Source organism: Aedes aegypti, chromosome 2 (assembly GCF_002204515.2).
Source record: "Aedes aegypti strain LVP_AGWG chromosome 2, AaegL5.0 Primary Assembly, whole genome shotgun sequence".
Taxonomy (NCBI): Eukaryota; Metazoa; Arthropoda; class Insecta; order Diptera; family Culicidae; genus Aedes; species Aedes aegypti.
The window spans coordinates 189,768,063-189,781,731 of record NC_035108.1 but is presented as its reverse complement, the minus strand read 5'-3'; the positions used below and the strand labels follow the sequence as shown (position 1 = coordinate 189,781,731).

Below are 13,669 nucleotides of genomic sequence, written 5' to 3'. Positions count from 1 at the left end.
GAATAAACGTGTGCATCTTTCCATCATCAAACTTGTCGCGTAGATATGCATGTGTGGCTACACGCAACGTACTTTAATGAATATTAAAATAAGTGTAGCCTATTCCATTGTCCTGGAATCACATTCTTCATAAATCCCAACTCTAACCCGCCTTTTTAGGCTATATGATTCTTTTCTCTTGTGTTCAAACTCTCAGTCCCCTAACCCAAACATGCCCACCTACACAGAAAAAAATCCGTTCTCGTATCCGTGAACAGCAGGCTTGAACTCGTCAACAACAAAAATACACCGTGAACTAGATCATGTATACGAGACCAATCATGGTAGTTCACGGTGTATTTGTGACAGTTCACGTTTTCCAGAACGCTTTTTTGAGCGTGTACCATTGTCAATGTTTCGCTGTGATGAGTCTTTTCTGGGCTTTTATTCCAGTATCGTGTTGTCGAAGGTGCCATTAAGCTGACAACAGTCCGTGCTTCTCGGGCTACCTTACAACAGAGCACACACCTTGATTGGTATAGCGCCAGGTGTCAAAAGCAATAGACAACACTTCAGAAGTAGCCTGAAATGCGATAAATTTTATGAGAGGCGCGTAATTTAAGTTGTTAAAATGTTTTCCGTCTCTTCAGAACTGGCGTGGCCTCTGTTCCCGGTGTCTCCCGTTTACCAAGAATTCGCTAAAGCTGACTGATCCTCATTGGTCGTCCTGCTTTACACCGCTCGGTATAGATATAAAGAACAAGAAATTGTATAACGCTTACACGCGTTTGTTTGAAGTTGTTTTTGAAACTGAGTTTCTATTCGCGTGCGATATGCTTTCTTGTTTCCCCTGCCTGCTTTTCCCACTATAGCTACTTACTTTCTGATGATTGAAACGATGATGCCACACGGTGCGGAAGGGAGTGGCAGTGACGCAAAGAAATCAAATTTCAAAATATTTGTCAAAGAGATTAAAAGTTAATTATTGTGCACACCGTACTAGATATCGTCGTTTTCGGCGTCATCATTATCATCGTCATCATCGCTCGGAATTTCGCTGACTGATGTGCCGTTAACAATTCCATGATTAGGAAAGTTTTCTGATGCTGCCTGAAGAAGATGACCTTAATGTGTTGGTAAGAGATGAAAATTTTGAATGCTTCGCTGCAATGTTCGTTCATGAATTCGTTCCAAAATTATAAAGAATTAATAGAGCAATAGCTACTCAAGGCTATTTTTGATTCTGAGGACTAGAAGTGAGAAGTGAGAATCCAGGGTAAGTGGGACCTTTCCCCATAGCTCAGGAAAAAGGGGTATTCTAAAAAGTTGAAGATACAATGATACGAAATGTATTTTGTAGAAAAATATTGTTATTTTTATTACCAAGTGCTCCATGTAACCGTTGTCAATTCAGCGCCATTTTCAACATGCAAGATAAATTGTGACACGTATCATGAAATATTTTTTTATGGACTATACTGCCCATAACTGCAAAACAGTCACATTCGACATTTTTGACAAAATGGAGTTAATACCATGGAGAGTCATCAAATGATAAATACTTTTGATCAACTTAATGAAATCTGTGATATTGTTCTAGAAAATTCGAAAAAAATACCAAGTTGTTATGTCACATTGGTAATTATAACCGCATAACAGTCACATTGAGATTATAAATGGGCCTCGTAATGTGATAGCAATGAAATTTCTATCAGAATTATTTTCTGACTATTCCTCTAGTATGCGATATGCGTTGTACACAATATCAGCCTCAAATAAGCATTTTTGTGTTCCTGGTAATTTTTTGAAATTTTAGTTTCCTCCCATACTGCAATAAAATGCACACTTGGTATTCCATTTACTCAATGCCTACTTTTGTCGAATGTTACAATTATGCAGTTATGGGCAGTATAATTCTTACATAACTTTTTATTAAAGACCATATTTATGAATATTGTATAATTAAATATAAATATAAAATCTTTCGTATTATCATATGTTTTCAGAAATTGTGAAGCAAAGTTAATGAGTATTTTTTAAATTTGCAGCTATAGAAAGTGCAGTCATGAACTGTTCAAATAAACTGCGGTAATATATCGAAACATTTCTGAACATTATTAAAATTCTACACTATATGGTTAATAAAATTGGGGTGGGGTTCTGGAAATTACCTCTAGGCTTCTGGAAATGTTCCCATGTCACATTCACAGACAACATTTTTTTTACTTATGTTTAACAGTATGAAAACGTCTTTCTAACAATATAAAAAAAAATTTCCAACGAATGCCAAATTTGATTTTATTTTCATTATGGTTGCTTCGACTGGAGAAAATTCAAGTAAATCATTTATTTCGATTTTCATCTCTTTAGACTCAGATTCTTTAGATGATTTATATCACATGAAAGAGCTTGACGTCTTAGAACAAATGTCAAGTAATGTTGATCAAAGTGAAAAATATGCCTCTTCTTTTCAACTTATTTGAGAAGTAGTTTGCGATCTCTACGGGCTTCTGAAAAAAAAACGGGGCAGTCTCCTAGGAAGAAAACCTTGGTTTACCTTATGGAGTCTAATCCTGTCTTAATTCACCAAACCCGAAAATATTGACCACAATTGGGGTGCCGAATCTTTGCTTCCTGACTTAAATTGAAAAGTCTGGGTTAGACGCTGCTTTGATTTGATGCTCGAAAAACTTGTCTAATGCATCGAACTGATTTTAGTTTCAAGATTATCCTTTTCACTCTTGGAAGAAAGCGCGCATTCCGGAGAAACTTCCATTTTTCCATTTTTGCCACGTCTAGTGACAGTCTTAAATACCTACCACTTTTTTGAAAAGAAGTGGTCACAACCATTGTTAGTGCATATTCCAAAAAGACCTTCATGAGGTTTACCAGTCTCAAAACATTCGCCAGCAGGAAGAATTTGTGTATGCACAACACGAGATTACGATGTGCACTGCAGGGCACAAAGTGTTTGAGCTCACGCTTGGCGAAGAAAGTTCTCGCATAATAACTGTGGGAGTGCTCTTAAAAATACTAAATTTAGAAGCAGATTCTGTCCAGAGTTGCTCGATGTCACCATCAATGCTTAAAATTGGCTGATTTGTACAGGCCGCCTGCGATACAAATCGGATCATTCCATATCACATCAACATCATGCTGTCTTCTCCATCACCAGTGCATTGATGGCGATACTGCCCTTAACTCCAAAACAGTCACATTCGACATTTTTGACAAATTTGAGTTAATACCATGGAGAGTCATCAAATGATAAATACTTTCGATCAACTTACTAAAATCTGTGAGATTGTTCTAGAAAATTCGAAAAAAATAACAAGTTGTTTTGTCACATTGCTAATTATAACCGCATAACAGTCACATTGAGATTATAAATGAGCCTCGTGTTGTAATAGCAATGAAATTTCTATCAGAATTATTTTCTGACAATTCACCTAGTATGCGATATGAGTTGTACAAAATATCAGCCTCAAATAAGCGCTTTTGAGTTCCTGGTAATTTTTTAGAAATTTTAGTTTCCTCCCATACTGCCATAAAATGAAAACTTTGTATGTATTCCATTTACTCAATGCCTACTTTTGTCGAATGTTACAAATATGCAGTTATGGGCAGGATAGACTATGGACATCACTGATGGATTAAGTTTAGCTTTAAATTAAGCAGATAAAATGGCAATTTATCAGTACGATATTTTCGACAGTGTTGCAGATAGATTGAAACTATGTTTTGGACACTGAAAAACATTAATAATAATAACATGGATAATGACCAGATGATCACTCATTCTGCAGTGATTTTGATCTAGAGTACGATGTCGCATCACTGGTGTTGGTTGTCAAATCAAAGTGATATTGATAGCTCGCAAGTGATATTGATAGTTTTAGACCATCAGTCATCAGCTGATATGATTGATATTAACCAGTCTGATTCTGTCTTAGTTGAGACGTAATAGCATTTGCCTTTAATTGAGGGTCACGTACAACAGTAACTGATTTTGATTTTCTATCAGTAGAATTAGAAATGGACTTCGCACATATGTTGAATTTAAACTGCACCACTATCACTGAACATCTTGCTCTATTTATTTACACAGTTTTCATATCGTGTCCATGTCAAAACCTGCGAGTCCAAACCAAGTTTGTTAATCAATTATGTCGAACATGGTTCGAAATCATCCATGATTGTGGGGCATAATACTGCACAAGATGCATCTGGGAAGTTGCTTCTTGGCGTTGCTGACGATCGTTGCTCACAATCTGGTCCGCACTTCCGACAGCAGCAACATCAGCCTGAATTGGTACCGCATGTACCGCCACAAGTATCGGCACTGGATGTTGGTGCTGTTCCGGCTGGTGACGAACTACTGCATTGAAACCGTTGCGATCGTCAGCGCTGTAGTCCACGATACGCTCCGTCCCATCGGACTCCATCATTCTGTACTGGCCGCGCACTTGATCTCCTTGTCGGCTTTCGTGTTGACTTTTCCGATCACCACTTTTGTCGTCCCGAACAACATAGCTATACGAGTAGTTAGGTTCCGCGTGCTGGGAGTCATCAACTTCTTCCCGCTGCTGTTCCCAACCTTGAACTGATTGCGCAGACGATGACTCATGACCGTATCGACGGGATGCAGCACTTGCAAGTGCGATTAAAGTGGTGAAGATGATCAACTGAAATATGATAGATTGATATTTAATGCTGGATACAACTTTTTCAACACTTACCTTTGAAGTCATTTTAAGATGGAAGCTCTTTACAAGACGTAACCTGACAAAACAGTAGATTCAATCTGATGTCTCAGAACGATTGGCAGGCTGCTTTTTATACATTAACCGGTGTGAATTGAGATTCAGAACTAGAGAAAGTGAAATGTGTGTCCCCCAAGCGAATCATAACAACGTGGCGTAGAGTTTCATTTCAGTTCATCTTCACAGCAACTGCCACGCGTTTTAATTCATGGTAGACTGGTTTCTAATAAAAACGTGCCCTCAGAGATTTAATTTGAATTGTTTGTATTGATTACATTTATTATTTGGCTCAATCCATTACAGAATCATCACAACCTTATGTTTCTTTTGAAGATTTTCTTATCTATTGAATATGATAGATCATATTCATTCATATCTGCTACTATAATAATAAGGAATCACGATAAAGATCGATAGTCTGCGATTAATTTTTAAACTCGAACAGCAAGACGGATTTGCAGATTACTTTATTTTATACCAAGACAAACATTTATTTCTTTGAGGGCTGGGGGGTAACAAATTTTAATAACATTTACACGACTTCGGGCAGAACTTTCTGGTAAAGTTATTTAGATAAATTTGAGTTAAGAATCAAAACGAATTTCTGACAGACTTGCTGAATAAAATATTGATGAAATTTCAAGAGTAATCTTCGGTTGTTACTCAGAAGGATTCTCTTGCTACCTTTTGGAACAACCTCCACAAAACCAATTTTGAATGTCAGTACTCTTGTAAGAATTTATTTTATGAATTCAGTTCTAGGTATGGCTTTCATAGAATTAACACAACAAGAGTCCACACAAAACGAGTTAAACGAAGTTCTGCAACTCGGATCGTTTTCAAATTCTATGTTTGTTTTAAGTACCGAAATGGGTCAAACTCATATGTTGACTTACCTATGCTGTGGACATTAAGGCAGTTCAAAACTTAAATATGTTTTAAAATTCAATCTCCCAAGGAAGGAAGATTTACCATCCTAATTATATAGAGTTCGGTAAAATTTTCAGCATCCTGGGAGGTGATTTAATGGTGGCGCAGAGACGATATAGGCTCATATGGAAATTACTATGGAGAAAATTGGAAAAATGTTCCAAACACGTTAGTACTGGAATGTTAGTACAAACTGATCATACTAGGGGAGGAGATATTTATGAGTTTGTTTGCTATTATTATGCTTCATATGAGATTAGAATCCTGCATCTACATCTACAAGCTACAAACATCTCAAACAAAATTTATTTTTTCAGCAACATCCTTCATTAAGGTTTGAAAAATGAGTTTTCACTATTTAATGGTAAGTTTGTGCTTACATTACAGTACTAAAGTGTTTTGAATATTTTTCCAAATTTCTCCATAGTAATTTCCATATAAACCTATATAGTCTTCGTGTCACCTTCAAATCATCACAAAGAATGCTGAAAAGTTTATTTTTATGGTAAGGATGGTAAGGAAGATATGGAAGATTTGATTTTTATACATTTTTCAATTTTGAATCGTCCACCAGAAGATATGTCGGATGAAAATGTAATATCCGTTTTGAACATAACAGACTGAAAGTCATCATCTGGAACATAATCATCGAAGACGTATCGCCGAGAAAGTGTATGAGTTCAATTAGATGTTCCATCGGCAAATTCCATAAGTATATATGAATGTGCACACATAATACATAAAATGAGCTTCAAATATTTTTGCTCGAATATGATTTTGTTTGTCTGGATTTCACCGAAAGAAAACCAATAAAATATGAGAAATCTCAAATATATCACAATTTTCAATAGGACAGCAAATTTCCGAAAAATATGATTCAAGGGTTCCGTCTTGTGTCAGGAGTGAAAAATCTGTTTTTTTTTTTCAAACTTATTTGACTCAAGTGTTAATTATGAAAAACTATGAGTCAAAAAAGTTTGGAAGAAACGCAAATGTTTAAATATTTGCGCTGAAAATATTTAATTTATATTTATTTTTAGTTTCCGGTTGATCCCTGTGAGTGCTCATCTTCTTGTAAATACAATAATTTACGAAAACCTCTCATATTCCATTATTTAACTAATTCAAATAAGATATAATAATAAGTATTGAAGCAATCACTAGTTAAAACTGCATAGCATAAGAAAATCTTTCGGTTTTTTTCATGAAGGAAAAATTCTCGGAGGATTTGAAATTAAACTGTTTGAACATAATTGAAAACCGGGAATAATGAATAATCATAACGGGATAATAGCGAGAATTTCAAAATGTAAATTTGGTAGCAATTTTATTGGTAATGAATTTTAATGACGTTAAATGAACCCGGACGAGCGAGCCTTTTGGCTCGTGAACTGCAGAAGGTTAAAGTGGGCGTGGCCGCCATTCAAGAAGTGCGGTGGCCTAGATCTGGAGAACGTGAATTCCGGGCGGTTGATCGCATCGCCAACACTACGTTCAAATATAACATCTACCACAGCGGAGGCGATATGGCAGAACATGGAGTCGAATTTGTGTACTGAGTAGACGGGGCAAACTCTTCAACTACAGCCTGATCAACATCTATGCACCGACGAACGATACCTGATGACGTGAAGGACGCGTTCTATGAAGGCCTATAGAGAGTGCCCAAAACAAGATCTAAAAATCGTCATCGGAGATGCGAACGCGCAGGTCGGATGAGAGGACTTTTTCCCTCCGATCATCGGTAAGGAGAGTCTGAACTCCGTTACCAATGACAACGGTCTACGACTAGTGACTTTCGCTGCTGCCAGGGGGATGGCCATCAGCAGCACCTACTTTTCACGCAAGGATATTCGGAAGCACACCTGGAGGCATCCAAATGGTGATATTTACAACCAGATAGACCATATTCTGGTGGATGGCCGACATTTCTCAGATGTCATCGATTTTAGGAGTTTCAGGGGTCCTAACATTGACTCGGATCACTACCTCGTTGTCAGTATAATTCGAGGGCGGTTATCAACTGTAGCGAATTCAAGAGCACAGCGAACAATTCGATTCAATATCCAGCGCTTCTCAGCAGACGGTGTTACAGCTGAATACCACCAAAAGCTGGACGAGTTGATAAGTGAGGTCAATGTGAGCGAAAACCTCAACATTCTATGGGATGCAATCCATGGAGTGGTGAGTGAAACAGCGCGAGAAGTGATAGGTACTGCTCGAAGACGTCCCAGAAGCGGATGGTTCGACGAGGAGTGCCAGAGGGTGACGGATGAGAAGAACGAGGCCAGACGTCGGATGTTGGTGTCTGGTATCAAATCCATCGCAGGAAGAATAAATAACAGAACGGTATGGAACAGAACGATGTGCGACGATTCTATGAAACTGTCAATGGCGTGCGGAGAAAGTCAGCGCCGTCTCCCGTCATGTGCAACGACCGCGAAGGTAATTTGCTGACAGATAAAACGATGGTGGCTGCCAGGTGGAAAGAGCACTTCGAAACGTTACTGAATGGAGGGAACGATAGAGCTTCGGAGAACAGAATGCACATCGACAACGATGGTCAAGCTGTGGGGCCTCTATCATTAGATGAGGTTAAGAAGGCGATTAAAGAGCTGAAGAACAACAAGGCTGCTGGGAAGGATGAGCTCCCGGCCGAACTTCTCAAGCACGGTAGTGAGCAGCTGCATATAATAATTCACCATATACTTCTAAGGATATGGGAGGAATGTTACCCGCGAGGTAAAAAGGTGTATTGCAGCTGCGAGTCGGGCTTTTTACGGACTTCGTAATCAGCTAAAGTCCCGCAGCTTGCAGACGAAGACCAAACTCGCGTTTTACAAGACTCTAATTCTTCCGGTAGCTTTGTACGGCCACGAATCTTGGACGTTGAAAGATGTCGACCGGAGAGCTTTTGGGGTCTTCGAACGTAAATTACTGCGAACAATACTCGGCGGTAAATTGGACAATGGCATCTGGGGGCGTCGCATGAATCACGAGTTATACCAGGTCTGTAATGAAATGGATATTGTTACGCGTATAAAACACGGCAGGCTGCGGTGGGCTGGGCATGTCGGTGGAACGGCGAGCTAAACTAATATTCAGCAGAGAACCAGGGAGAGCCCGTCGCCTCCGTGGAAGGCCGCGCACCAGATGGCTTTTTGCAGTTGAGGAGGATTTAAGGTCGCTTAACGTTCAGGGTGACTGGAAGCGATTGGCCCAGGAACGGGGCCAATGGAGAAGGCTTCTTCATTCGGCGTAAATTCAACGCAATAGCAAGGAATTGTTGCCCATCAAGTATCAAGTAAGTAAGTTTATTGGAAAACTTTGAAAGTCTTAATTTCAATGCAAGGTCTTTAAAGTTCTGTTTTTGACCAAATTAAACTAAAACGTCACTTATGCTGCTTTTTCTGCTCGCAGTGAGTCCTCGTGCGAAATTCTATGGTGTTCAGACAAATCTTGTGGGACTCTTACGAGACTATTCTACACATTCTGAAGTAGAGCACTTTATCTGCTGTTGTCCCTCCATGGAACATCTAAGATTAAAATTCGGAATATCCAGCATCAGATCAGCGCTACAAAATGAGCGGAATAGTGAATCTAGCCTTATAACCAGTGCTGGGAATGGTAATAGTAGTAGGCTTGAATTTCGAGAAAGTCACGTGGCTCTCTGACTACAGGGGATTTTTTTTTATTATCGTACAAATTGGGCCGAAGGGTCTCAGATTTTCATGAAACTTTTTCCACAGGCAGGGCTCATGGATATATGAATAAAAAAAATTGAGAAAAATTCAGGGTCGCCTATTTTTCTGGAAAACTCAGGTGGACATTTTTTGTTTTCCCTTGACACTACTTACTTTGAAAAATCATAACTCAAGAACGAAGCATCGTAGAAACAAAGTTTTTATATGAAAATTTAAGCAAATTTTCTCAAAAATCCAAAAAAAAATATGAACTGGAAAAAGTTTTCCACAAAATTTTTCACCGTTGGGAAAATTCGTAAAGAAAAGCCGGAAAAACTATGCCCGAACTCGTGGAAAATTTTCAAAAAAATATTTTCGAGAAGGTAATTTTATAAGCTTTAATCACTGAAATTTTTGGAATGCACTTTTTTTTCGTTTTTGAGTTATGGCCAATTTTGTGAAAAATGTCCAGATGTGCCATATAAGACTTTTCTTTGAAAAATCATAACTTATGAACGAAACATTGTAGAAACAACGTTTTTATATGAAAATTTAAGCAAATTTCCTCAGAAATCTAAAAAAATATGAACTGGAAAAAGTTTTCCACAAAATTTTCCACCGTTAAGGAAATTTATAAAGAATAGCTGGAAAATCTATGCCCGAACTCGCGGAAAATTTTTATTAAAATATTTTTGAGAAGGAAACTTTATAAACTTCAATTCTAGTAACTTTTAGGATGTACTTTTTTTTGTTCCTGAGTTATGGTCAATTTTGTAAAAAATGCAAAGATTTGCCATACATGCCTTTTCGTTTAAAAATCATGACTCAAGACTCATCATGACTTGTCGAACCGGTAACGGAGCACTTCACGCAAATTTTCATCTTTTCCGTAATCCACCGAACTCCATTCGAATTAAGCTTACTGATGAGGCCTTGGCTGATCGATCGTAGATTTGTCCTTACTGATTTGTGGTCGTCTAGTCCGAAGGGGTTACAGCATAAAGAATTGTATTCGTAATATTGAACTTTGTCCATTTCAACAGCTTCGGGAAAACTTTTTTCACTTTCCAAAATTTAATAACGAGGAATATACAGCTGATAGACAACACTTGCACTTTCTCACTGCTCGTTGTTAGTTTTTGGTAAACTTATGATTCTCAAGCCATTTCAACGCTTTAAACTTGAATTGGTAAATTCCTATTTGTCATATTGTCTACCCATTTATTTAACTGTCAATTTTGTAGTTACCTAACAGGAAAAAATGCCTACATTCTGATTGAAGAAAACTTTGTTTCTATGTAGTTTCGTTCTTAAGAAATTTTTTTTTATAAACTTATAAATTTGTAAATATATGGTTCAAACAGCTCATCCTAGCAATATTTGATCATGTTTTAGGAACGAAAAATGAGCGTATTGAAAAATATTGTAGGATTGGATCTTATTGATCGCTCTTTTCAAATATACTTTGTTTGAAAGCTGGAATAGCTAATCGGGTTTTCATTATTTGTTTTCATAAACAGTGAAAAATGTCCTGGGAAACTGATTCCATTTCAAAAATTTCATGTTTTTGAGATAATTTGAATCCGGTTCGACAAGTCATGATGAGTCTTGAGTCATGATTTTTAAACGAAAAGGCATGTATGGCAAATCTTTGCATTTTTTACAAAATTGACCATAGATCAGGAATTAAAGAAAAGTACATCCTAAAAGTTACAAGAATTGAAGTTTATAAAGTTTCTTTCTTAAAAATATTTTATTAAAAAATTTCCGCGAGTTCGGGCATAGATTTTCCAGCTTTTCTTTATGAATTCCCCCAACGGTGAAAAATTTTGTGGAAAACTTTTTCCAGTTTATATTTTTTTTTGATTTTTGAGAAAATTTGCTTAAATTTTCATATAAAACTTTGTTTCTACAATGTTTCGATCTTGAGTTATGATTTTTCAAAGAATAGTCTTATATGGCACATCTGGACATTTTTCACATTTGAATCCGGTTCGACAAGTCATGATGAGTCTTGAGTCATGATTTTTAAACGAAAAGGCATGTATGGCAAATCTTTGCATTTTTTACAAAATTGACCATAGATCAGGAATTAAAGAAAAGTACATCCTAAAAGTTACAAGAATTGAAGTTTATGAAGTTTCTTTCTTAAAAATATTTTATTAAAAAATTTCCGCGAGTTCGGGCATAGATTTTCCAGCTTTTCTTTATGAATTTCCCCAACGGTGGAAAATTTTGTGGAAAACTTTTTCCAGTTTATATTTTTTTTTTGATTTTTGAGAAAATTTGCTTAAATTTTCATATAAAACTTTGTTTCTACAATGTTTCGATCTTGAGTTATGATTTTTCAAAGAATAGTCTTATATGGCACATCTGGACATTTTTCACAAAATTGGCCATAACTCAAAAACGAAAAAAAAGTGCATTCCAAAAATTTCAGTGATTAAAGCTTATAAAATTACCTTCTCGAAAATATTGTTTTGAAAATTTTCCACGAGTTCGGGCATAGTTTTTCCGGCTTTTCTTTACGAATTTTCCCAACGGTGAAAAATTTTGGGGAAAACTTTTTCCAGTTCATATTTTTTTTTTATTTTTGAGAAAATTTGCTTAAATTTTCATATAAAAACTTTGTTTCTACGATGCTTCGTTCTTGAGTTATGATTTTTCAAAGTAAGTAGTGTCAAGGGAAAACAAAAAATTTCCACCTGAGTTTTCCGGAAAAATAGGCGACCCTGAATTTTTCCCAATTTTTTTTTTATTCATATATCCATGAGCCCTGCCTGTGAAAAAAGTTTCGTGAAAATCTGAGACCCTTCGGCCCAAACCCGTACGGTAATAAAAAAAAAATCCCCTACAGTAGTTCAAAAACGTTGAATCTCATCAAGTAGCCTATGTTGGGTGCATGAATTTTCTTAATCGTTAGTGTCATTGAAGGCTCTGAATGCGGGAAATGCAGCGGGAAGTAGAACATTTTTCTACAGTAATTTTGGGTTGCCCTTAGCAACGAGTGTTTTTCAATTTTCAAGGCTTCTTGCCTACAGCAGCGATGGGCGTGAGTTTCACTGGATTCGCTGACTGTGATTGGCTTTGCTTGACCCTGCTTATGACTTTTCTCAAGAACGCGGGGATGTATATGCTTCAGAAATTCTCCTAATATTGTTTACTTTAGAGATTTCTTCTGGAATACTCAGGCTTCGGAAAATTTAACGATCATTAACACACAAGTAATATTGTTATCCCATTAATGCGCCTGCATTCACACAAAACGCATGGCTTTAGTTGTTCGAGGAAGGTAACAAGCCACGAAAGGGAAAAAAAGACAGACACAGTGATGTAAACATTTGATACGTTCATTTCATTGCCATGATCAGTAGTTATTTTTTATTTTCCTACATTTATTCGCTACCGTCACCTCTCACACACAACACGAGCGTCGAAAGTAAAACACATACAGTGAGAGCAGCGCTCATTACGAAAAATGACAGAAACAAACAAAACCGTAACGTTTACTAACGAAGCTATCGTGGTCAGATGTATTCAATTGACATTTTCCTTTCCGACATTCGTCTGATCACTCATGTTGTGAACGTTTTAGGGAAGCACTGACGAATATCAGCGAAAACGTGTTGACTATCGTGATTGCTAACAACACTGGACAGACACACACCACTGTTTGGCGCCGGTCACTGTGTGTCAACGCTTGTATCATTCGCTGATACATTCTCATTCTAATCAAAAGGCGAATATTTTCCATTTATTTGTGCTATGTTTGCAATTAAAGGGGTGTCTGATGATCCCATAGATTATAAATAATTTGTTTAAGGATGTATTACCAGAAAATATGAAAGTAATTAACAATTTGATGCAAAACGTAAATCACCTAAATGCCTCGATACCGTTGTAGTCTGTGAGAGTTACTGCTCTTGAACGCTCTCACGCCACGTACCAAACGAGGATTGTACCTCGTTTGGCAAAAAGTGGCCGTTTGGCATAATGGTCATTTGGCATAAAGTCGTTTGACATAATGGCCGTTTGGCATAATGAATGATTTATTTAGAATGAATATCGGCATTTGTTGCAGCTTTTACCGGGATCAACACCAACGAGCCCATAATAAAAAAAAAATGGTAGGTTCTCAAAAAACGTGGTGTTCGTTCAGAGGTTTGCCAAGGTATGGATGTCAAAAATTGTTGTGATATTAGAGAGCATAACTAAATAAAACTCGTGATGGGTCTGGTGGAAGATCTTTTCGAAATAATAATTTTCTCTACATCCCAGAACATAGAGTATCTTTGAGCTTGTTGTGATTTTCAT

At 37.1% G+C, this 13,669-nt stretch overlaps 2 protein-coding genes across 2 annotated transcripts in view; one reads left to right on the top strand and one right to left on the bottom strand.

Moving 5' to 3' along the window:
• The window catches only part of LOC5578128 (membralin), a 282,759-nt gene that overhangs the window by 168,272 nt on the left and 100,818 nt on the right, over window positions 1-13,669 (top strand). The window lies entirely within an intron of this gene.
• On the bottom strand, window positions 4,053-4,958 carry LOC5578129 (pupal cuticle protein Edg-84A). The gene is made up of 2 exons (XM_001663647.2): window positions 4,719-4,958; window positions 4,053-4,664 (listed from the first exon to the last, which is right to left on the bottom strand). Exons 1-2 carry the CDS (start codon window positions 4,728-4,730, stop codon window positions 4,140-4,142), a joined length of 537 nt encoding a protein of 178 aa, XP_001663697.1. The 5' UTR covers window positions 4,731-4,958; the 3' UTR covers window positions 4,053-4,139.